Below are 27,036 nucleotides of genomic sequence, written 5' to 3'. Positions count from 1 at the left end.
TTACTGCCTTCACTTGAAATATTTATTTTCTAAAAATTCCGGGTGGGCTGTAGCCTTCAGCTCCCCTCTGCGTACGCCAGTGCCTCGCAATAAGAGGCAGAGGAACAATCAGTTTGTTGATATTTCCAAGTATTGCGTTTTTCTGATTTGACTCGACACAGCAGCATAGAATATTCTATGACAGTACCTTCGTGTAAAGTATCACGTGGCTCTCCAGAAAGCACTACATTTCGTCATATGCATGACGCAATGGCTGAAATTAGTCATGATCACAGATTACTACTTAGGTCATGATGAACCAAATGTCGGGTTCTGTTCGTTCTGTTAGTGTTATGGTTGGTTATTTATGATTCAGTGTGTCTGGCAGCATTGTAAGCAGAACAAAATAATCATGGAAGATGTGTTGGACGAAGTTGTGTCGACAGAAGATTTAAAGGTTTGTTCATTATCCAATATTTATGTCATTTTTATTTTCCAGGTAATGTATTGGTGTGATATAAATATTGCACACATTTTTAATGAAGCCCTATCGTAAATTAAATTCTTTCGGAAGAGGATGTGAAACTACTTTTACGTTCTAGTGAAGAACACGTAAAACATTAGAAATTTAACCCATCGCTGCAAGTTTTCGGATTTAAAAAAACAACAAAAAAACGTGCGTATGCCCAGGGAACGGTAATTCAGTAGAAATTTTGGCCCAAGTTCCTTACGTTTTATTGCGATTTTATCATGCTACGTATGCCATGGTAAAAATTTACTATCCTTCGGACACCTCTAATTTTTTCGTTTCGTCAATTTTTGACATTCTTATTTACGTATCTGCTTCGCGGACCATTCCTGAAGGTGTATCAACGTTGTTTTGATGAAAGTAAGAGCAATTTTTCACATTACCAGTACGTCTTTCTGGTAGGCCTTTCCGCTTGCCTCACACACAATATGGCACAGATTAGATGGCGTGTACACCTTCCTACATAATGACGCGTCGGGCTTGTCTTTCCTCGATTTTCAATTGTTATGCAGCGTTTCAACCTTCGGAACCCAAGAAATGCCCGTGAACAAAGTTAATCAGATCTATTTCTTTTTCATTTTTTGTTCGCATTCTTTTACGAAGAAAATTGTAATCTTTCGTGGCTCTATCTGTGAATCGTTTTTGGGGCTATCCGTCCTGGAATAAGTGGGAAACATCTAGAAATTGCAAAATAAGCGAAAATAAGGCATTAGTTTTCAGAATGGAAACTGTCGATTTTCGCGAATTTTTTTGTTTCACAACCAAATATATATATTCCTGATACTACCACGACACCAAATTTTAACTATGTTTCCTAACCTAACCACGCACCAATGGTTCGTGGGGCTAGCGACACGCCATCCTTCTAACGCTCATTTCATCCTTCTAACTCTCGTTGCAAACGCAGACAGTTCGAAACGCTGGATACCCAATGTACATGAACAAAGCACAATCACGACGAGAAGAAGATGAAGCGTGAAGGTGTACGTGCCAAACGCTATTCTCCGTCGGAGAATTCATTTTCAGCGAACAACATGAATTTCAGCTATGAAACATTCCCACATCACACAAAACACCTTCCCGATGTTCAACAATGCTACAGGAACTTATTACAGTAAGTAGTTTCTTCTGTAAAAATAAATAAATGTGTCCGAAGGATAGTAAACTAGTACCGCAATTTTTTATGTGGTTCGATTTCGATAGCGATTACTAGGGCTAGGATTTTGATGAAATTGCATCTTTTTTTCTGGTGAATAAGAAACCCAAATCTTTTAATATTTGTGTGTTTCATGTCGTGCTGAAACTTTTAAGCACTATTTGTTGGGGCATTTTTTTGCATTTTTTGCCATTATGGGTTGTATAAATAATTTTTTGGCATTTTTGGTCATTTTTTTTATTTTCTTAGTTTTCCAGAGCACTTGTACGCTGCAAGTGCATGGGCAGCATTAACGTGAAAGGATTAAGATGAATAAATATCCTATTTTTTCATATCTTCCCTGGACAATTTAAAATATATGAAACCGCAGCTACCTTCCATCCGTCTCAGAAGAAAATAAACAACATGAATATAACGATTTCCTTACAATGAAATTCTATTGTTAGAAGTTCAAAACAGCTCGCAATTTTGCCCCAGGAGAAGAAAGTCGTTGCCCTGCCTAATCTTATCATCTAATCTGCTCAGACCAATTGTTGTGTTCCTTGAAAGTGAATGGATGGAACATGTGATCTGGCCATTGTCGAAGTTCCTGTTTATTGCGAGAATTTACTTTATTGCAGTGTTCAGTAGAGCAGGTTTTCGAAGCATTGGACAAGATGCCAAAAACCAAGCAAAGTACACAGTACAAATTAAAACAGTTTGTGTCCCAGTATGGTGAAAATACGTTCAGTACGGACGGATCAGCATTATTCTGTCAGCTTTGTGGTGTAAGAGTTGCTGCGGAAAAGAAATTCACGGTGGAGCAACATGTCAACCGCGAGAAACACAAGGCAGCTCTGAAGCAAATTCAAGATCAGAAGAGGACGGTGCAATTGTTAATGGGTGAGTGTTCCTCCAAATCCTCTGTTATTTCTGAAGAACTGTGCGACGCTTTTATTTCTGCTGACATTCCTCTAAGTAAACTAAATAATCCTAAACTTCGAGCATTTTTGGAAAAACATACTGGGAAATAGATACCAGATTCTTCCACGCTAAGGAAAAATTATGTCAAGAAATGCTACAACCAAACAATGGATCAAATTCAGCAGAAAATTCATGGTAAAAAAATATGGGTGTCAATTGACGAAAGTACCGACTCACTCGGACGGTACATTGCAAATGTAGTGATTGATACGATGCAGGAATCAGAGTCTACTCAAGTGTTTCTAATAAATTGTGAATGTCTAGAAAAAGTGAATTATTCAACGATCAGCAAAGTTTTCAATAATGCGATGCAGTTATTGTGGCCCGACGGCATTCAATATGACAAGGTGTTGCTTTTCGTAACAGATGCGGCACCGTACATGGTTAAAGCAGGGAATTCTCTGAATGGTCTGTACTCGAAAATGGTACATGTAACATGTCTTGCACATGCGTGTCACCGTATTGCTGAAGAACTGCGTAGTCACTTTCCTGATGTAGACCAACTGATTGCAAACATTAAGAAGATTTTCCTCAAGTCCCCATCACGAGTGTTAGCTTTTAGGTCTCATGCACCTGATGTGCCTTTGCCACCAGCTCCTATTCTTACTAGATGGGGTACATGGTTAGAGGCTTGTGGTTACTATTGTGAAAATTATAAAGTTGTGAAAGAAGTTGTAACCTCGTTCGACAGCAGTGAAGCATTGTGTATAAGACAAGCACAGGAACTCTTGGCTGATCCCGAAATGGAGGGAAAATTATGCTATATAAAGTCCAACTTTGGCTTCCTACCTTCTGCCATAACTTCACTCGAGACATCTGGAGCTACATTGGTTGATCAAGTTAATGTCCTTAACAAAGTTCAGGATAATTTGGAAGCAGTTCCAGGTACTGTTGGAATACAAGTGAGAGAAAAGATGCAGAAAGTGCTAGGGAAAAATGCAGGATACACAATAATATGTTCTATTCGTGACGTATTGTGTGGGAAAACGTTTTAATTGGCAGACTCTGAAACTGAATTAGAACCAAGTGACATTGTATGTTTTAAATATGCCCCTATTACCTCTGTTGATATTGAAAGGAGCTTTTCTATGTATAAAAGTGTGCTAGCTGACAATCGTCATTCATTTCTTTTTGAAATTTTACAGAAAATATTTGTTACACACTGCAACTCAAAACTGAACAGTAACCTCTCATAATTTGTCAAAAGTTGCATACTAGAGTTGCTGTAATTTGAAGTGCAAATAAAATTTTACTTTGGAATTTTTAACTGTTTTTAGGTCATTTTTAAAGTCATTTTTAGGTCATAAATGCATCTTTTTAAGGGCATTTTTTACAAATTTTTAGGTCATCAAAATCCTAGCCCTAGCGATTACTTACTACGTGTTTCCTTGACACTGGTTTTTCACTTCCATATACTTCTGTATAATTCTGTACTTGCTAACTGCCATTCATTTAGTAGATTAGATTAGATTTATTCCGTTTCTTTGATCATCTATAGTACAAAATGTACAATGATATTGAACAGGTCATTCTTATAAATAAGTATATAAATTATAAACTCACGACCGGATCAAGAAAGTGTGGGGCGTTACCCCCGCACCCCCTATACACCTTCATGGCGTGGTGCTAAGCACAGGGGAACACTTTACCTTTTTTTATCTTTTCATATTAAAATCCATGATTCCAATGTCCGGTAGAATTTAAACATTAGGATCTCTCTTACATCATAAAATAGGTTTGACATCAATATTTTGCTTATTGCTTTTTTAAAGTTCTTCATATTATAGCTTCTTATTTCTTGTGGTACTTTATTATACATCTTAAAACCTTGGTATCCTATGAAACTTGTAGAGGCTTCCCTATGGCACAGTGGTATCGTCGTTGCCTTGTAATCGAGTCGTCCTGGGTTCGATACCCGATAAGAGGCACATGGTGGTTCGGATCCCACTTTAAAAAGGAAACTGTAGGTCCAGTCCCACTTAGCCTTACTGTGCATAAAGTGGACTTAAAACACCAACTTAACCAACCAACCTATGGAACTTTGTGTTTGTCATGCAAACTGAATTTAAATGCATTTTATTTTGGCCTCAAGTGTTATGGTCATGTACCTATGTCTTGATTTTTGGAAAACATGTTGAAGTTTCTATTACTGAAACAGAAGGTTTGCAGTATTTACATGGAAGGCAATGGTAATATTTATAATTCTTTGAAAATGTCTTTTGTTTTGGCAGAGTGAAACATTTTTATTGATTTTTAAAATTCTTTTTTGCCAAATAAATAAATTTTGAAATTTAGATGAACTTACCCACAACAGAGACTATATGTCAGCACTGGATGTATTTGGCCAAAATTAACCATTCTTTGGTCTTTTAGAAATAACACGTTTTTTAAGACCCCCATCATAAAACTTAATTTCCTTAATTTTTTGGTTAGGTTATCAATATGTACATTCCATGACAAGTATTGATCAATCCACACACCCAAAATTTGGTATTGACAGCTTCACTATTAAGAGTTACTATTAGATTTTCAGTTTTCTTGGTGGGTGTAAAATTCATGTAGTTAGTCTTACTTACGTTTAGAAACAGTTTGTTACTGTTTAACCAAGTAGTTAATTCTTTGTTTATTATATCAAAGTTAGACCTTAAGCCCAAATGTTTAGCATTTTTTTATAATATTTGTGTCATCTGCAAAAAGTACAGTATTTGCAGCAGTTAACATCTGGGGAAGATCATTTTATTACGAATGAATGCTTTCATAGTTAGGTTAGGTGGGTAAGGTTTAGTTCTCTTAGCATTAAAACAATATCCTTAAATATCCTAAAAAAAAGTTTCTTCATTACTTCTGCATTCATTCCTACTAGTCTATGATAATTACTATCGTTTCTGCAACGAGCATGCATACTTGCGTAAGGTATTTTGTTTTCCAACATAAATAACTTGTTTTTGAAATCCAAATACTGCACATTACTTTAAGGAAGATGGAAATTTCTTGGCCCATGGTTGCTAAAAATGTGTAAAAAGTACCTTGTGCAATCATCCGTTCTTCCTATTGACAAGGTATTTTTTGTTCATAAAAGAAAGAAAGTGTCACAGAATAGTGGAAATGATTGTGAAAGTAAATTTCAAGCTTTTCGAAAGTAATTAGCACTGTTTGCTGTTTTTGCAAAAATTCCAGTTTCTCCTGGAAAAGAAGTTGTAAAAGGTACCTTACACAAATATCCCTGCTTTCCATTAACAAGGCATTTCACAGACTACTGTCGACACAAGGCTTGAAGGCAGTGTCGTGCTTAAGACCACCACCAACATACGTTGATAGCATTTAGGGAAATTATTGTTACAATAAGAGCCCTAAATCTGGTCTACCTAACTTCACCACAAAAGCATTAGACACATTATTTGAATACTAAGAGCCCTAAACCTGACTCACTTAACCTATCTAAGAAACCCCTTCGCATCACACACATGACGTAGATGGCAGCAGCAGCAGTCCTTAACCAAGATAAAAAAATGACTGGTTGCAAGAGAAGAATCATTTAGGAGTGTACGGAAGTGAAAAACTATTCTCAAGCAAACATTCAATGAGTAATCATTAGAACTCTGAAGTATGTGTTAACAGACATAAATGGAAATCGAACAATGAAGAAAATGACTGTGTACCATGATGAAATAGGAATTAAGCAATCGGAACTTGGCCCTTGAAGTTACTTAAATTGTTCTATTTTGCATGCTACTGTTAATAATTACTAGCATACAATGTCCCTCTTATATCATGCCTGCCCATTACTGACAGTGACAATTTATGAATATTGAATAACTTATACTGTTCGATTGGTGAAAGATGTCCACTAAGTTTTGAACACAAGTCTGTTCTTCGTAAATCAGTGTACATCACCAAAAATATTTTTTAACTTGCGATCGGTTTTGGGTGAGTGCCATGTTCACTCTCAGTTTTAATTAACTGCCATTTTAACAGTATTTAAAATATTGGCCTGTGGTGCTCTCCAGCAGACTTTTAGACATTCTCAAGTGACCTGATAACATTGTTATGTCTATAAACAGTATGAGAGAGATCATTGAGCCCAGAGCTCACCTGCGATCGATTACGTTTAATTGTGTACAATTTTGTTAATGCACAAATCGAGTGCATTATTTAGTTAATAAGTATAGTGAAGTTTCTTTCCTTTATGTTTTTGACATGTTAATATAAAATATGAAAAGTGTCGAACTGATTTTATATTATATCAGTTTTGGGGAACAGATTGAACTGCCCAAGAGTACTTCAGATCAGCTTTGTGGAACATGTGTTTTTTGTTAGCTCAGAATTATTTGCTTCCACCATGTATTACGCTGTTTGAAAAAAATTAAACATTTTGAAGCAAGTATGTAATAAGGAAGAAAGGATATAATAAACAGATCACTAGAAGTACAACAAATATTTTTTAAAAAAATACAATGCGGTGAAATATGCCTTAAAAAGCAAAGATGAACACCATACTCACCTTCAACTAACCATGTGACTCAAGCAAGCAAGGGATCTTGGATTAAGGATGTACAAGATAATTTCATTCTATATTGAGCTTTGGAATTGATTTTTACTTATCTAATATGTTGTTTTGATATAATTTCAGAAGTTTGAACAAGTGTACCATGAGCAACTGTACAAGGGAAACGTTGCCCCAAAGGCACAATTTGAATATGCCTGGTGCTTAGTTCGGAGCCGCTACCCAGCAGATATTAGGAAAGGAATAATTCTGTTAGAAGAACTGTTTCAGAATGTAGATGCTGAAGGAAAGAGAGATTATTTGTATTACCTGGCAATAGGAAATGCTAGATTGAAAGTAAGTGAACTTATTTATTCACTCATGTTTTGATTTTTTATGTGAAAAACATCATTTCTATGTGTGTTTTAAATGTGAATCTTAATTTGAAGAAAATATTAGCACTTATTTTTCTTAGCTATGCATTGATGTGAAATTTACAGATACCAATCTAAGGTATAGGCCTACTGAAGATACTTTAGTTAATAATTGATATGATGGGTAATGCAGGGTAATTGTTAGAGGTCTTCAATGTGATCCATTACCTACCTGAAGCAGCTGTTGTCTGGGACCAGATCAACTGCTGCACATTACTAGCTGCGAGGACAGGTGTTAGAAGTAGACAGATAGGGTGTCTACAAACACTTATTATATGCAAGGTGATTCTGTAACGGACTAATATTGTTGAAAATGATAATTCACTCTTGAAATTTTGAGTGCCACTACATGAAGACTGAGGGATGCAATGAAAGGTTGTGTTTCAAACTTTACGGGTTCCTTGCTAGCAGGTGCACTGAGGCAATCTCAAGAATTTTAAATGGGAAGGAGTGTCGAATGACATGCCGTTTGATAGGCCTATTAATCTTGAACAACTTGTATTGTGGAGTACTTAGAAAAAGACAAGCATACTAGGGTAGCAGTATGCTAGGTAAACTTCATTATTTTTTTTTTTTTTTGAATATCCTGTTTATAGATGTAGGTCATTCCATTGTTACGGGTGGGATGCACAGACTATATTTTTTGACATTAAAGTAAGTATTCTACTGATAGTTAAGTAACATTTTTCTTACAGTTTCTGTGCAATGAATTATTTTTCTTACAGTTTCTGCAATGAATTATGAAAGTATACACTGTTGCTTAAATATAACTATCCATAGAAACTTTCCCAGATTTATAACTATCAGTGAACAATTTTGCATCACAGGCAGGTGGGACAAATAAAACACTGGCTCTTTACTTAATTAAAGAAATTTATTTTAATTTCTGTGAATTTTCAATTCATGAAAAATGAATTATTTAATACAAATAGAGAAGTTATTTGACCTTTGAAAATTCTACTGGAGTTGAAGGGGAAATGTAATAGTTAGAGGATATATTAATGGATTTTTGGTGTTACGGGTGGCATACAATAGAAAAGAAAAGCAAATCAAAAAGTTAAAATAAATGAACAATATGTAAAATGTATTCTAACTTAATTATGTATAATACTTGAATTTCTATCCAAATGGCAATTTTAGATTGCTGGCTCACAATATAAAATGAAGATAAATTTAATTTTAAAAATAAAAATTTAGGGGCACTTTGACATAGCACATGCCCATATAAAGGGTGTTTCATAAAGTGCACAGTTTTTGAAAATGCAATAACACAGTCAAAATTGCAGGAAAGTTGACATTTTGTTTTTTATTATTTTACGCAATCACTACGATTTAATAATTTAAAAGTTAAAAGTGTCCGGCATATGCCCTTATGCGATTTAAAAGTAAAAAATGATGTTTGGCATATGTCCACCTCCGTTTTGTAAGCAGGCAGTAACTCGATCTGTGAAGTTCACCATGACTTGTGCAGACATCTCTGTCGATTGAACCAATTACCTGTTGGATTTCTATCTTCAATTCGGTGATTGTTTGAGATTTTGGTCAGGAGGTGTGATGGCCCCTTGGTTTTTGAAGATGGGAACGAAAATGCAGTTATGGTAAACGGTCCTCGTTATCGGGACATGATCCAAAATTTTGTGTGGCCTGCTCTGGATGAACTGGATACCGTGAGTATGTGGTTTCGGCAGGACGGGGCTACCTGTCACACATCCAACGAGACAATAACCTTACTGCAAGAAAAGTTTCCTGACCGCGTGATCTCACTTCGTGGTGACCAGGGGTGACCTCACCCCATGTGATTTCTTTTTATGGGGTTATGTGAAGTCACAAGTGTACATGAACAAACCTCAAACAATCCCCGAATTGGAGATAGAAATCCAGCAGGTAATTGGTTCAATTGACAGAGACGTCTGCACAAGTGTCATGGTGAACTTCACAGATCGAGTTACTGCCTGCCTGCTTACGAAACTGAGGTGGACATATGCCAGACATCATTTTTCACTCTTAAATCGCATACGGGCTTATGCCGGACATTTTTCACTTTTAAATTATTAAATCGTAATGCATGTGTAAAATAATAAAAAACAAAATGTCAACTTTCATGCAATTTTGGCTCAGTTATTGCATTTTCAAAAACCGCGCACTTTATGAAACACCCTTTATATGTCCTACTGTCACAAGCTGAATAGCGGTCAAACAGGGGAAGACAAAGATTTTTTTGTAGGGATGATTTCAAACTGGACAACCTGATATACATATTTATGTAAATATACATTGTAGTTTCAAAATTCATTCAGTTCGTTTTCTCCAATAGTCATAAATATAATCGCCGGCCCCCAAGGCGGAGTGGTTAGCACATTGTGCTCCAATGCCAGGGGGGCCTCCCCGATGGTGCAGTGGTAGCGTCGTCTCCTTGTAATCAAGGGGTCCCGGGTTCGATACCCGGTGGAGGCACAAGTGGTTCGGATCCCACTTTAAGCTGTAGGTCCAGTCCCGATTAGCCTTACTGTGCATAAAGTGGACTTGTAAAACAACAAATCAATCAATTAATCAATCTAACGCCAGGGGTCCCGGGTTTGAATCCCAGCCTGGGCATTGATGTTTGTGAGTGCCCATTCATCAATTTCATCATATCATCACTCATCCTTATCTTCAGTAATCAACCAAAAGTGACACAAAAGTCGAAGTAAAATAAAGCAAATTAAAAGAAATCATAAATATAATCATTGTCACTCTATGTTGACATTGTAATAAATTAAGAAAAGTCTTTGTAATGTGTATTATCAGTAAGTCACCATTACCATGCCAACTAATGCAACTCCATGGAATATTTATTACATATTCAAGCACAAATAATTTTATTTTTAAAAAATAACTGCAATTGTCTTGCAGTGGCCATACGGTCTAAGGCGTCATGCTTTGGGGTCCCGCTGCAGTATGGCATGTTCACAGGTTCAACTCTCCTTGGGGAGAAGTGTAATAATTCAGTTCCTGAGATTTCGGCCTGTGTATGGGACTGGTGGCAACATAAATGAACCTGTTGCTCCTTTTGTAGATGTGGCAGTGTCAGGAGATTTTATTAGATAAAATCTGAAATTGCAATATAATCACGCTTGGTAAATATTAATGTTGATGGTAGTTTAAAACCACTTTTTAATCATGTCATCATTGCATTATGATTATTAACACAGTGGTAAAGGTGTCACCTTTTAGCACAGTATGCGATGACGCTAGGTGTTCTGGGTATAAATCCCAGTTTGCGCATAGGTGTTCTTTGCGAGCTCCCTCCATCATTATCATCATATCGTCATTCATCCTCATCTTAGTCATTAGCCAAAAGTGACAGAAAAGTGAACTAAAATAAACCAAACCATACAATCATCGCCTTTAATGAAGGGGTCCGGTTCAATCCTCGGTGGAGACACATAAACTGTAGGTTGAGTCCCGATGAGCCTTTCTGTGCATAAAGTGGACTTAAAAAACAAACTCAAGAGTAATATTGAATTTATTGCAATGTATATTAAGTGAAAGTATCTTTTTATGCGAAAGAAAACTAGAAAAACAATAAATCATTTTCGTTCACCTTCTAAATAGAAATTACAGCATACTGACTCAATTTCCATCAAAATTGGTTAAGTATTGACAGAGATATGAGCAGTTTTGTGATTGAGTGGTCACCCATCATCTTTGATGAGGTCATAGCAGGTAAATGTACCAAGTGGCAGATGTCCACCCAAGTAAAAAAAAATTCTCTATACTCAAACTTTCCTACAGAACCATAGCTAGGGACAGGACTAGGAGAAACAAATGTCGTTATTATTTAATAAAGCTGTCAAAAATGGTTCAGACGTTAATGTAGCATGTTTGATAGTACATACTTTTGTATATGAATAATATACAATGGCATAAAGAATATCACTGATCAGTATCACACTGCACAATCTGACAGTTTCTATATACTGTTTTGAAAAGGAGTCAATATTTGAGTGATTCCTACATTCAGGATTCCAGAGTAATTCTAATACTATTATTTCTTTATGCATTGATATAAAAAGTAAATATACTGCATTTTATATGTATAAAAGTACAAACTTATGGGAATAAACTTGGAGACAATGTCTAGTTAAATATGTAGACTGAAAGAACACATACTCAGTGGATCTGACAGCAGGCTTCGTCTCAGAGCATCTGATTTCTGCTAGGTAGATATACGATGCCATTATAACAAGTACTGGTTCAAAGTTTGCAAATTTATGTATGTGGAATCATACAACTCATGCATTAGATATTCGATGATCTTTCTAGTTATGTAATACAAACATATAATTATTATAGTGGAGGTTCAAACAAACATATTGGAGCCTGTGCTGGCAACCCTCCCCTCACTCTGCCCTCCCCACTCCAAAGTTATGTGTAGGGGCTTGGATGTGCATCTGTCGGACTAAACACTCACATATAGGTTCTACTTTGTATGGTAGCATGGTTAGTTCTCATTGTACGATTTTTTTTTAACCCTTTCGAGGCGGGTGACAAAATATATGTCATGCATGGAAATCCCCCAAAGACGGGGCCCATTTTAAGCAAAATGTAACATGTTGGAAAACGTTTTTTTTTTAAAAAAAAAGTTGTAATAACACTATAAATGCCACTGACAGCTCATTTTATTCAGAATTTCCAAGGCTTTTGTTCGGTAAGGTAAACATGTCGATGTGTACCAATTTTTTGGAAGCAACAGACAGAGGAATTTCAATTTCTTTTGTTTTAAAAGTTTGGCTTGCTCCCATCCGGTAGCACTCATCAATCTGGGCAAACCACCACTTGTCGCTGATTGCCCCAAGTTATGTAATGGCGAATACATAGTATCAAAATGATAATATAAATAGTATTCTTTTTAAAAAAGAAGAAGAAAACTCAAGGCCAAGGAAAATGTTTATCACAACTGACCGGAAACTCTATCAGAAATTTGCCCATCGATCCGAACTGAAAGCTTGACAAGGAGTAGGATTGTTCGCAAGGGCACGAACTCTTACACCTGGCTGTCCAGAGAAAGGAAGAACATTTGCCCCCAAATACTTATGCCATGCCTTCATATGTTCATGTAAATAAACAACTGAAATATCATCAGTAGTTTCTGAGAAATGATGTGTTAATTGCTGTCATGTCATGCTGTTAAATCTGTGGACCAACCATCGGCTGAAGGTTAATGAATGTGAATCCAATGAAAAACATAATTTAAAAAAAAATGAACTATGTATTGAATTGTTTTTAATGTTGATTTTGTTTTCTTTATCTTAAAATTATCAGGTTGTTTACAAGTCAAGAAATTATGCTTTTGGTTAATTTTTTTTGCTATTTTTTGTACATTGTAGTGAACTTACATTATTATCTACCTGTACTGGGATTTGATAAAATTGAATATTCGGAATCAAAAATTGTATTGAGTTGTTAACATTTGTTCACTTTGTTTCTGAAGAATTACATTTTTGTGTGCTTGAAGTTTTGTAAAAGATATTAATTAAGTAATGTGGCCATTCCCATCCAGGATGAAGTTTGAAGCATGAATTTTTATATGCATTAATAATAATTTAATCAAGTCTAAATATCTTGTTAAAGTACAGCTTCAGTTTTCAGTGAATAAAAATATATGTTTTCTTAATTTTGCAACTACACCTAAGTAGTAAGCGATTAAATAAATGTTAAGAACAATTGGGAGAGGTGGTCAAGAAAAAGTCAAGAATTTTGGCTTTGTTATTTTGGTAGACACCCTGAACAGTCTTAAAACAAAAAGTAACATGGAGTGATTTCTAAAACCAAAGTCTGCTTGACAAATTCTTGCTAAAATAAATTTAGAATAAGCCTTTTTATAAATATTAACTAAGCATCTGATGAAAAGAGAGGTGGCAAGAAATATAAGTTGGATCTAACCTGTGGTGCGACAGCATTTGATGACCAAGGCCTACCTACTGACTGCCAGTTATCATCCAACCAGTTACAGGGACATGTGGTCAGCATGACGAACCAACCCCCGTTCATTGTTATAGGTTTTCATCGCCAGATTCATGATAAATTGGATATCAGGATATTATTTATTCAAATAATTGGGATAATGTGTTCACTTGTATGTAGATGATTGTGACTAGCATGTTTGTACTATGTTTTGAGCTATGGTTTTGCATTTTTATTAGATTATATTTTACTTTTATATTATTGTATAAAATTAAAATATCAAAATTTTATTCCAGGAATATTCAAAGGCCTTAAAGTTTGCAAGAGCGTTTCTTCAAATTGAACCAGGCAATCAGCAGGTTCAGAACTTGGAAACGCTAATTAAGAAGCGAATGGAAAAAGGTAACTATGTAGTTAATTAAATTTTACAGTTGTAGCCTAGAAATTGAATATCGTTGAAGTTTCACACAAGTTACCAGAACTGTGATGTATAATAAAAGTGACAGTATATTTGAAGAGTAAGTTATTGCATAAACAATGAAATTATTGACATCAGTAATTAAATGCATGTTCTGCATAATTGTAGTTCATGTACTTAAAGTAAATTAGCTGCATTGAGATTTCAGTGTGTGTGTTCGAGTTATTAATCCTAAGACACTCGAACCTAACAATAATAACTTTCTGTAAGCATGAAAATAGTAACATTGTAAGTAGAGTTGGAAGTAGTTAGAAAAGAAATGAGTTTTATTTCTGTTAGGTTGGGCGTTTTTGCAGCTTCCCCCCAATATTTTTCAGATCAATTAGTTGTCTACATTTCTTTGTTACACAGGTTTTTTTATTAATATCTCTAACATAAAAAGACACTCATTTCTAATAAACTTTCAAGATGTAATTCATAGCTAGACATTAGCAGTAGTTGCAGGTATGAATTTGAAATTTTGATCATGGAGCTACAAGCTTCATTTTTTAAAATTTCACACTGATGTTGATTTTAATTTAACATACCACTTGTAAGAAAATACATAAATTGCTACTTACAATACAGTGTGTAGATACTATCCCATATTTGATAATTAAAAGGATGTAGTTCATGTAACTGGTTGTCCCATAAAACCCTTTGAACTGTAATCTTGTATATTGGCCGGGCACTTACCCTATGGTGAAATCTGTTCAAAATATAATAAAATGCCCATACCATTGCTTCAGAGAATTAAATGAAAAATGTTTGCGCAAAATTTTTATTTAAAAATCTTGGATGCTCTGTATTGTAAACACAACTTTTTGTATTTTCTTAGTATTTCATAGCACATGATTGTACTCATTCAGCAACTTCTGCTGTGATATTCTAAGTTCAACTTTCGTGGCCATTTGAATCTAGGGCCCATAAAAAATGACATTTTTATCTTGTATGTATGCAGACACGTGGCATAGATTTCACTTATTTTTCTGTTGGATAACATACCAAAAGCAATATGCTATGAAGATAGATTAATGAAAACTTACTGGCTTTTAACTAGGGCTGAGCCGATACTGATGTCTGTGGTATGGGTTTAATTTTCTTACTTGTTTGTATTGCAAATGGCAGAGAATAATGGACATCAGGGAATAAACAGAGCTTGGCTAATGAGCATTATTTTAATAACTGTGTGTGAATGTATAGCGTTAACATGAAATTGAAGAAGGGACACTTACAATACACCAATTTTTCAGTGTAACTGGAACACTTTAAAAAAATCTTGCAAGATTTCAGAAATGTCTGTTTTGCATCCTCTGGGTGTAGAAAGAATATCACATAAAACATTTACCAAATGTCACAAGACACTTGAAAGTGTCATAATTCTACATGAAAATACTTTGGGAACTTATTGAAGATCATTAAAGGAATGTTATGTCATGACTTAATATGACTCAGTAACTAACCTTTCATATTTTAAATGAATTATACAAGTGTTGGCAAGTATCGGAAAATAGTGGTATCAACTGTCCTAGTCCCTCCCTGTTTATTGGAAACTTTTACATGAGATTCAGTTGATGTAGCAGTGTGGGCGTAGCACTTCCTTCTTGTGCCACGCATTAGGATTTTTGTGCTCTCTGTTGTCAGTATTGTCATTTGCATCCATGGGATGCAGGCGGGCTTTTTTATAGGCGCTAACGTCCATACTTGGTTTTTTGTCGAGTGGGAGAATTGGTTGGGTGGGTATGAAAATTTCTGATTGCTGGAAGCCAGGTTTTATTGAGGGCCCTGGGGTTGTTGTTGACGTTGGAGGGAGTGATCACTAGGGAACGGAAGTTTAGGTAAATAAATGTATTTTCTGCGATAAGATAGAGACCCTTGTTTTTGCTAAAATTCTGATCATAGCCTTATATGTCAACACAGCAAATTTTATTTTACATAAAAACACATATTTTCCAGTTTTCCATATGTAAATACATATTTTGCGAATTTTCATCTTAAATACATAAAATCGCTCATTGACTTCAGCTACCTCGAAATCCTCGAAGGAAAAATGTTTATTCTCCGCACCTCTTTCATATCGAGAGTGCTACGTTTGTTTTGTCTTTGAACACGCTCGCTGGTAGACTCTGGCGCCTCGCCTACGATCCTATTGGGGGCAAATATTACCTCCACTGGATCTAACGCACAAGCGCTAATCTCTAAATGGACAGAATTTTTGGGGGAAAAACAAGGTTTTCAAACTTTGTGCCAAATTGCACGTGTTTTGGAAGGTGAAGTAGAGGAAGAGAAAGCTTTGGAAAACTTCAGCGTTAGTGACATTTCGTGCTTCAAATATGCAAGAATTGTTTCTTGTGACGTGGAGCGATCTTTCTCACAATATAAGATTTTTTTAGAGATAACTGTCACAGATTTACAATGGAGAATTTGGAAAAAAACTATGGTGATCCACTGCAACTATTCCAAAAAAAAAGCTCACTGAGAGGTAAGCATTTACAAACTGATTTCAGGTGATTAAAATGCATGTAATATTTTGTTTTTGTTACCAAATGTTTTTTATTTTTGTCACATATTTTCCTCTTTTTATCACATATTTTCAACATTTATGACACATAAAAAATAAATATTTCTGAGTATTTTAGCACATAAAGTTCCGTTCCCTAGTGATCACTATGGCATAGGTTTCTTTTGAAAGCCTTTCTGAGGTAAATTTTGCTTGCGTTACTATTTTGGCACAGTTTATGCTATGGTTTTCGTCGATGAGGTGGCAGGAATGGCCTGGTCTTCTTCTGAGCTGGTGGTCAGCATCATGCTCCTTGAGTCTATCATCTAGTCTGTGCTTCGTCATACTTACATATTTGCTTCCACAAGTGCAGGTGATCCTGTAGACGCCACTTCTTGCTTTGGGGTTGGTGCAGTATCACTTGAAATGGGTTAAGTGTGAGGCTATGGAAAGAGGTGGGTGATGGGGCTGGTCCGCTATCTTGACACTGCCTGATTAGAACTTTTTGGATTTTTTTGGTTAGATCTGGATATCAGGGGAGGCTGATCCATTTTTCTATTTTCTTTTCATTTTGGTTGCACGGCTGGTTCATTTTTCTTTTGGTTATGTCTAGGAGGTGGAGGAGTTCATGTCTGCTGTAACCATTGTCCACTGCTACAGTGGAAAATGAAAGGCCCACGTTAACTAGCACCACCACAAACACAAGTCGGAGAAAAAGGAACCACGTCACCTGCGGCAAGACAGTACATGCCTGACAAAGCCACCAGACAGGTGGTGAAATTGACCGTGAACAAAAAGTGTGCGGAAAAATGAAACTTGAACTCATTAGAATAAATTATCTATCTCCCTTTAACCACCAAACAGATATCTGTAGATACAATGAGATTCAGGTTTCATATTATTTGTCTAAAGATTTGCCCTTTGCTTTGATTTCAGTTTCCAACAAAAAATATATAAATGTCAGTGGTAACTGTGGAATTGTACTGCATGACTGCATACATACAGGGGAAAAAAGGCTGCTATTTTCCAAATGCTTGCAGTGTTGAAACAAGAGCTTAATGAGCAAGACATTATTAGGAGATTTTGTTCATCTTGATGTTCTTACACACTGTGAAAGTTTGCCCGTATTGTATGTTGGCATCCTATATATGTATGATTTCTTTCATGTGTTGCAGTGAACATGCCTTAACCCTAGGATGCATACCCAAAAATATTTACTACTTTACATAGGTGGGGTCTGGTAGACCCCATCAAAATATATCAGTAAAAGTAATTACAAATACATATTTTCTCTACAACAAGATATGGAAAGCACATATTAATGTCGTTTTGAGATATCCACACGTATTTTATCACAACTTTTACAGACTAACTATCTCTCTGGCATCACAAAACCCGAAGTTTCATGACCGAAGCAACATAAAACCTTCACCTCTTTCTGTCTGGCGCACTCCCAATCCAGTTATTACTATCCATACAAAGTTCTAACAGATCTATTCTAACATTTACCTTCCATCCTTTTACAAACAAACAAATAATAAGAATAAAAAACATATTTAACCTTCTTTATTGTCAGATGCAGCAGAATTCATAACATTCTTTCAGTAGCACCATAAAGTTATTTTTTTCAACATTAGTACATAATTAGTGTATTTGGAAGTTAGATTTCTATCTAAATTCACAAAAAAATATTTGTAATTATCTCTAAAATATTTTGCTTATGTTCAATCATACAATGGACATTAGAGCAACAACAACAGGACACACACCGGTCTAAAAATTGCAGTTTTCTTCTAATGTAACAGCATAAACTGCACTTCTTTCTCTAGCGCACGGCTGCAAGTTCTAAGTTTCTACTTGCATTCAGTGCAGAATACATTAGAATGCTCACCACATACATTTCTTTTACACTTAACGCAAACAATTGCACTCTTTCTGTCATTATTACGGGAACAAAGAAAGCACCTCTTTCGCTTTCCTTTTGTTGCTGTGGGGTCATCAGAACGAGCAGCAATCACATCACAACGTAAGAAAGCTTCCACAGTCGACTTGGGGAGACTTGGGTTTTGTGCTCGTTTCTCCATATTTGGTAATATCAGCTGCATTGATAACCCCTTCAAAAATTTTCTTCTACTCTTCTTCACATCCTTGCAGTAATAAGGATTTTGCTCCACAAAGAGAATGAATGCATTCAGTGCGGCTATATACATTACGTTCATCCACAGTGCAAAAGGCAAACGACGAGTTTGCCAGTTTGCCGCTTACATGAATAATTTCTAACCATCTGATCCATTTTATCAACACCGCCTTTTGTTTTATTGTAATAACATATTATTTCCGGGTTTTTCTTCTGAGAATATCCCTGTATGGCAGCATCATGATGCATGGTACTCAATAAAATAACAGCCCGATTCTTCTTTGGAACATAACTTACTAATGTGAGATCATCCTTGAACCCAAACGATGATGAGTAAACTTCTCGTTCACGGTTGGGCTTCATTGCTTCTGGTATTTGAGGTTTGTTGAGATGCATCGTTCCAACTGAAGTTAGCCCTTTCTGAAGGAGTTCCTCAGCTAAAGGAATGGTGGTGAAAAAGTTATCGAAGGTGACATTTCTGGATGAGTTGTGCAATGACTTCACTAAGTCCATCACAATAGATTGTCCCAGATTTCTTTGTACAGGTTCTCCCTCCTTCCGCCCTATATATACATTGCCATCAACAGCATAGCTCATCAATGAATCGCAAAGCCAGAAAATTTTTATGCTGTACTTATACTTATACTGTTTGAACGAACATCGTCCACGAAAAGGATGAAGTTGTTCATCTACAGTCACACACTCGTTCGGTACGACTCGTTGTCGGCACATCTGAATAAACATGTCCCATACATGCCGAAAAGCAGCCAATTTATCAGATTGTAGGCGAGCTTCTCTTGTCCTTCTATCATCAAAGCGAATCATTCGACATATATCTTCAAATCTGTTGACAGACATGCTAGCTTTGTACATAGGATTTGAGAGTTTATCAAGGAATATTTTCCTTGTCTCCACGTCCCAGTTTTTCTCAACACCTGCTAGTAATAAAATGCCAAAAAATGCATTTAGCTCAGTAGTAGTAACATTTTGCCAGGTTTTCCCTTTTTGTGAAGCGATGCATCTCCCTTCAAGATTTGTGCAATACAATATTTCATCACATATTTCTTTCGTAATAAAATAATCCCATCTGTCCTTTGGCGTGGTAGTTATAGTTCCTGGTGCAGGTCCAGGGGCATTGTGAAGCACATTGTGTTGACGAGTTTGTGCAATAGGTTTAGGAACAGAAGACCACATTGTACCATCTCTTCCGGTCAAAATAGTTGAAGCAGCAGCTTCTGAATCCGAAGGAAATGTTTCATTCTCACCACTATCTAATTCACTTTCAGCTGAACTCGATGTTTCGGAGCACATGTCCTGGGTGTTTTCGACACATCCTTCTGCATCACTGTCCTGAATACTTTCTTCAGAGGATAAAACTCCATCTTCAGGAAGCCACTCAGAGACAAATTCACTAAAATTACCATCTTCTGGATTCACAGAACATTCATTCTTCATTTTTCTAGAACTCATTGTCACTGATTCAAACAAATACCTTGAAAAGAGCTCCAAATCTCCAAATCACACTCATAGGAAGCAACACTCAACACTAACACTAATCTGCCATGATTCAAGTATCCTATGCATCATTGATATTACATAAAATAGCAAGAAAGGTGACAAGTTGGAAATAATATTGGTGATGCACAGCAAAAGGGCTACCGGAAGAAACATGACAATAAAATGTATTTCTTCTTCTTACAAAAATGCGGCCAAATAGTAGTATATCGCTATATAGACGAATATTATGAACTAGATATGAGGTTGATTCATTAGCGCCATCTATGGAGCACTTGTAAAAGCAGGATGCTAGAGTTGAACGAGAGCAAAATGCATTTTTATGACAGAAATAGTGCCTAACATTACAAAAAATGTATTATTTCTTGTTGGGGTCTGAACGACCCCACGTATGGAAACATGGGGTAATGATACAAAATAACAAAATTAAAAAAAAATGTTATTGGTACGGGGCTATAATTTCGTACGTTATAAGAACACATTCAGATGTAAGATGTCACGAACACCTAAGAACTGATGCGCATTTATTGTGTCAGAAGGTGCTTTAATATACTATGTGGGATCTGAGAGACCCCACATATGCGTTCTAGGGTTAATATTACTCCTGCTGCACATCAGCTAACGGAGAAAACATATGTGTTTTGACATTAACAAATATTTGTAATGATTCAAATCAACTATAAGGAATTATCTTGTACTTTGAATTTTCAAATACTTAGTGCAATAAAATACATATATTTCACAATATTCAATTCTCTCTGGCATTGTAGAAATACCATAAAAGAATATCCAGCAGATGCTACACTGAAGAACTCAAAAATACTCCTAAAAATTGATTTTACATAATAGATCTTTCGTGTTTTTTTTCAGAAGGCCTTATTGGAATGGCTTTAGCTGGTGGAGCTATTTTGGCTATCGGTGGTCTCCTAGGACTGGGTATTGCCTTGACTAAGGGTAAGTGATAGTAGGAAAATAGTGACTTAAAGTGTGTTCCATATGAAAAGAGTTAAAGAGGATAAAATGATGCGGCAATTGGTATAGAACTGTGAAGTTGCATACACTTTTTGCTCTCCAGTATCACAGGCTCAGTCTTCATAGGAAAAAAACTTTGTATTCTGTGGTTTGAATATATGTGCAGCTTCAATATGGTAGAAGAGAAGGCATTGTTACTTCCAAGATGTGTGTTTGTGGATATATGTAGTGGTTTACATTCCTGCTATCTCTCGTTTCTTTTGATAGCATGTGTTAAAGACTGAGTATTGTTACCATGTAAATAGGTGTCTGTAATTTATTTAAAGCTTTCTTGGTTGATTTCAGCTTTAAAAAGAAAAAAAGGGTGAGATGTATACCAAAATATAGTTCTTGATGCATTAGTAACACTGAGTGAATTTAGGAGTTGAGCAATAAATGTTTATTTTTTTAGAAATTTTGATTTTTTTGTAGAACAGCATTTATGTCTGAAAAATAGATATTTGTGTTTCAAAAATGGCCTTAATAAAACTTGAAAACATATCAGTAAGACTAAGTGTCAAAGTCATTTGAAATGAACGAGGTTTTCAAGGAAAAATATGCACTTTGCATTACCAATGTGAAGGTAATAAGTGAAAATATGACACTTGTATTGCCTAATATTTTCCCTTTTGCATAACCATTGCAAACCCCCACTGCAGTTGGAAGTTAATGTCCTGTAATTGGCCACAAATTTAGTGAAAAATCATTACTACTATACCAACAATGCAGGTTTGTTAAAAAAAATGCGTTAAATTCTATCACATTTATATTGAGAGTAACGTTTTTTTGGTACCAAACGTGTATTGCAAGTCTAATCATATTTGAAAATACCTCATGCTACTGAATCGCCATGCAGTATATGTTCAGAAGGCACTTCACAATTATTTATTACTTTGATACTTGTTTTCTTTTATTACAAGTAACACCACATTAAAGTTGCACCTGAAGTGATTAAACTTTGAAATGAAATAGATATTTGGGTTCTTATACATTAATGAAGGTTAAAACAATTGATTACTATTCACTGTAGGGACCAAGTAAACTGTTCTTCTTGGGTGGTTTTAAATACAAGACATAGTATTAAAATTGTGTTCATGCCCATCATTATCATATATAATACGTTTACCATTTTCACATTACATATGTTCAGAACAGGGATGATTGTTTCAAGAAAATAAAGTAATATCTGGTTTTTGTACCGTAAATAATATTTCTCCAGCATGTGACTTTCATTCATATTTTCCATGCATATGATATAAAAATGTTAACACTATTGGCATGTAATGTGCATAAATTATTTATTATATAAAAAAGTAGTGTTTTGGTTTGCTGGTCCTGCTTTGCTTACAACCTATATTGGAATTGCCTGTTTGTGTTATTCTATAGAAATTAATTGTATTTCAAATTGTTCTGTAACAATAAAAAATGAACATTTGCAGTGCAAAACTAAAACATGATTCTAATTAACAACACAGACACACATTTGTAATGCTGAACATTAATTGAATATATATGAATACCACCAACACTATCAGCAGAATCAGATTTATTGGACAAAAGTCTCGAGACAATTTTTAAACTAATTTTCCAAATTTGTAAAAGCTGTAGTATTTTTATTGAGAGTGGAAAACAATTTTGTAATCTATGCTTCTAGCTATTTCAATGCCTAGTAAACACAAAATATTAGAAAATTTCAGGGTGAGTTTATGGTGTGGTAGAATTTTTATGTTAATTCTCTGAATGTTAGTGACAATATTTTATTATTAGTATGTAATGTTGGTCATTAACCATTGTCTAGTGATTTTATCACATTTTGGGAGAACACCTCTTCTCTTGTCTTTGAAACTTAGTGTTTGAATAAGTATAGATGGAAGCACTAGGCAATGGATAATGTCCAATTAACATTGCATGCTAATTTTGAACATGTCAAGGTGTGTTGCCATCTGATGCTACTGTGTGTCCACATGCAATCTGCAAGCTATAGGAATGTTTGGGTGTAACATAAGTTGCAAGAAGTGAAAGAAACAACAATAATAGAAGCAAATATATAGGAAATAGTTATGTATACCAGTATGCCCAACATTGTAAGTAGATGTTAATATATTTTGCTCTGTGTTTTGTTTTCTAAGAAACCAGTGTCCCTGTGAAAGTTAGTGTAAATTTGTAGCGAGATTGCAAAAAGGCAAAATAAAGTACAGTTCCAGCATAGCAGATGAGTTTTATTTACTTATTTTTAATGATCTTCATGCTGTAAAAGATTATATATATATATTTATTTATCTATGAACATAAAGAGATAAATAAAGGAGGGAGTTAACTTTATTGATGAAAACTGTCTTCTGTATCTTTACATTAATTTTGAAAATTCTTGTTTATAATTGCCATGTCACTTTCGCTTCCTGTATGCTTTCGGTTTACTGTACACATCCTGCCACCACGGTGGAGCAATTAAGTTATATACTCTGTATCTATTCACATCAGTAGAGGGGCCTCCTCGATGGCACAGTGTTAGTGTCATCGCCTTGTAATCAAGGGGTCCCGGGTTCAATACCCAGTGGAGGTTCATATTGGTTTGGATTCCACTTTAAACTTTTGGTCCAGTCCCGATTAGCCTTACTGTGCATAAAGTGGACTTATAACACCAAATGACATCAGTAGAAACTTTTGACTAACATCAGTGATGAGGTTGAATAATGATTGCATTATATTCATGAATGCATGTACTCAGCCAGTGAGGTGTCGAATTATGTAACTACTTCCTTTGCTAGACACAGTTGAAAGTTTTGCACAGCACTCTTAACGTGGAATACTTATGGACTACAGAACCAGAGCATTTTTCTTAGCGTAATAAGTTTGTTAGTGTTTCTCCAGCCATGAATTATCAACACTGATACACATACATGCCATGCGCATGTCTTCATATAGACTTACTATATTCATCATGTGCAAAAGGAGTTGTAAATTCGTAACACTAAAGTTCAGAAGAACATTAATTAGCATTGAATGTGCATGTGCTGGTGTACACATTTATTTGTACTGCTTTTTCCTTTGTGGCTTCTTTCCCTATTTACCAACATATTCAGCTTCAAAATATTCATCAAATGTAAGTGTACAATGCTAGTTGGACTTTAGCCCAGTGTTGTTAAAGGTCAGGAATCCATAAATTCTAATGGGTTCTATTGGGTTCTGCAACGGGACTGAAACTTTTTTTCTCGTACAATTTAAATTGGTCAAAGTTGTGTATTGCTTCATTTCAATACGGAACTTGGACTGGATTTAAATTGACCTGGAGAAAAGTTCCTGGACCGTATTTAAAATCATCCTGATAAAAGGTTCTTCAACCGAATTGAAATACTTTAAACATTAAAAAAGTTCTTTACGGTCTAGAACACATTTACACTCACTTATTTTCTCTCCCGGACAGAAATTAAATTTATAATAAAAATTCCTGGACCTTTAACAACCCTGGTATTGTTAATGATCCATGAACCCATACATTCTAATGCGTACTATTGGGTTTCGTAACAGGACTGGAACCTTTTTCCTCACACAATATAAATTCGGTTAAGTTGTATACTGTTTCATTAATATGGAACTTGGACCCTATTTAAACTGATCTGGAAAAAAAGGTGCCTGGACTGTATTTAAATTGATCCAGAAAAAAGGTTCATGAACTGTATTTAAATTCATCTGGAAAATGGTTCCTGGACAGAATTGAAATACTTTCCAGATAAAAAGTATCTTTACGGTCCAGAACCCATTTACACTTGCTGATTGTCTCTCTCTTGGACCGGAATTGAATTGATTTAAAATTCCTGGACCTTTAACAACCCTGCACAACTTGTCATAACTTCAAGTATGACATGCTGGAAACTGGACTGTAGTCCTTGTACTACATACAAGTTAAGTTGTTGTTCCACAAATACCAAGGGTGTGTCTGTGTTTGATTTTGGTATAATTAGATTACTTAAGCTTAGAACTACACTTAAACTGAACTCCATGGTGCAACAATTCTATGAGGGCCATACCTTTTTTTTTTGTCTTCATATTTAATCATTCTTTGGTTGTGCAACAGAAAATATGCAAGCTTGTGAATTCCAATTAGTCCCACATTTTTACATTGTTAATAGAACTAATTTACATCAAATTAACGTGGAGACATACATATATTTTTTTTTAATTTGCAGGCAGGAAGGATCCACGAAAACAATAACTGTACAGGAGGTGAGAAGGCTCCCCAATGCACTCTCTGTGATGTTATTTAATCAAAAAGCATGTTTAAGTATTATAAGAAGAATGTATTTTGTCACTTAAGTGTGTGTGTTGCAACTAAAGTGTAATTATATCAAAAGTGTCTTGATGCATTAACTAGCATGACATTTTTTTATTTAACCCCATTGAAAAATTATTAAACCAATGTTGATTCAATAATGTATTAATGTTATAAAAATTACCGTAACATGTAAGTAAGTATTGTAATTAAAACAAATATTCTCGGAAGTCTGCACCTATCATAGCTAAGGCGATACTAAAGGCAGACCCGAAGGACATTACCCCCTCCTCAGTTTTCAGAGAAAAATATGTTGACTATCGACATAAAGTGAAATAATTATTACCATATACAATATTTTGTATTAACTTTGAACCTCGGTCAATTTTTGTCCACTATAGTCCTCCAGTTCAAAAATATTGGAATCTAGTCGCTGTTTATCCCACAAAGACCGAATTATAGTTCATGATCACTTAACCTCGAATGGACAGGTAAAGAAATATAGGGTGTTCCGTATAGGATGCCGAATTAGAAAATTAAATAAAAAGAGGGAAAATATCATGAAAATAGTTATATTTCACATATAACGGGTGTCCCACTAGCTTTCGAACCCGAAAAAAATGTGATAATTTCCGAACAAACCTAGATAGGAAAATGAAATTCACAATACACGTACCTTGTTTCATGCTGAACACGAGGCAGCGTTGAACATAAACGCACATGTCAAAACAAAGACTGTAGATGGCGCCAAGGGGGAGTGTTGCGTGTGGGTTAGTGTGATGCGCGAGTCCCTGCATCGTGAGGATGGATCAGTACACCGTACCCGAACGCGTGTTCATTGTAAATAAATATAGGATATCGGAATCGTATCAGACCGGGTCAACGTGAATTTGGACGCCGTAAAGGACCATTGAAGGTGGGAGTTTGGTGTGCAATTTCCCGACAGCGTATCATTGGACCCATCTTCTTTGAAGATAAAGTAAACACACAAGTTTACTTACACATCTTCAGTACATTTGTGAATCAGCTGGATGATGAATAACTGCGTCGCGGTTATTTCCAAGAAGACGGAGCAACATGGCATACTTCCAACGTGTCCATGGCAGGAATTGGGTCCTTTTTTGGTGACAGAATCATCTCCAAAGGATTGTGGCTGCCAAGATCCCCAGATTTGACACCTCCGGATTTCTTTTTATGGGGTTTCCTTAAAGGTTGTGTCTACAGAAACAAACCACGATCACTTCAAGAGTTCCGAAACAACATCGAGAATGCAATTAACGAGATCACACAGGAGAGACTACATCGGACTTTTCGCAATATGGAATGCCGTGTATAAACATGTCTGGACGTCCAGGGAAGACACTTGAAGCAGCTGCTGTGACGATCGTGTATTCCGGTATCATGAAACAAGGTACGTGTATTGTGAATTTCATTTTCCTATGTATGTTTGTTCAGAAATTATAACATTTTTTTCGGGTTCGAAAGCTAGTGGGACACCCTGTATGTAAGCAGTAACATCTCCCATTTACGTATGAAAGACAATGTCAAGCATATGTCCACCCCTACTGAGTCTACATGCATTTATACGCTCCACAAAATTATCGATAACTCTCTCGCAGATGTCTGTCCCTATGCCTCCAATCACCCGTATGATTT

General features: G+C 35.6%; 1 protein-coding gene across 1 annotated transcript; it reads left to right on the top strand.

The window, feature by feature from the left end:
• The first annotated feature begins 273 nt into the window (after window positions 1-273).
• Fis1 (Mitochondrial fission 1 protein) lies at window positions 274-26,768 on the top strand. Its single transcript, XM_083122589.1, has 5 exons — window positions 274-436; window positions 7,258-7,467; window positions 13,787-13,892; window positions 20,970-21,053; window positions 25,298-26,768. The coding sequence occupies exons 1-5, from the start codon at window positions 347-349 to the stop codon at window positions 25,321-25,323; spliced, it is 516 nt and encodes a 171-aa protein (XP_082978715.1). The 5' UTR covers window positions 274-346; the 3' UTR covers window positions 25,324-26,768.
• The last annotated feature ends 268 nt before the right edge of the window (window positions 26,769-27,036 follow it).

Source organism: Lepisma saccharinum, chromosome 5 (genome assembly GCF_977018435.1).
Source record: "Lepisma saccharinum chromosome 5, izLepSacc3.1, whole genome shotgun sequence".
NCBI classification, from domain to species: domain Eukaryota; kingdom Metazoa; phylum Arthropoda; class Insecta; order Zygentoma; family Lepismatidae; genus Lepisma; species Lepisma saccharinum.
Note: the sequence above shows the minus strand (reverse complement) of the source record. Positions and strands in the feature narration are given on the sequence as shown.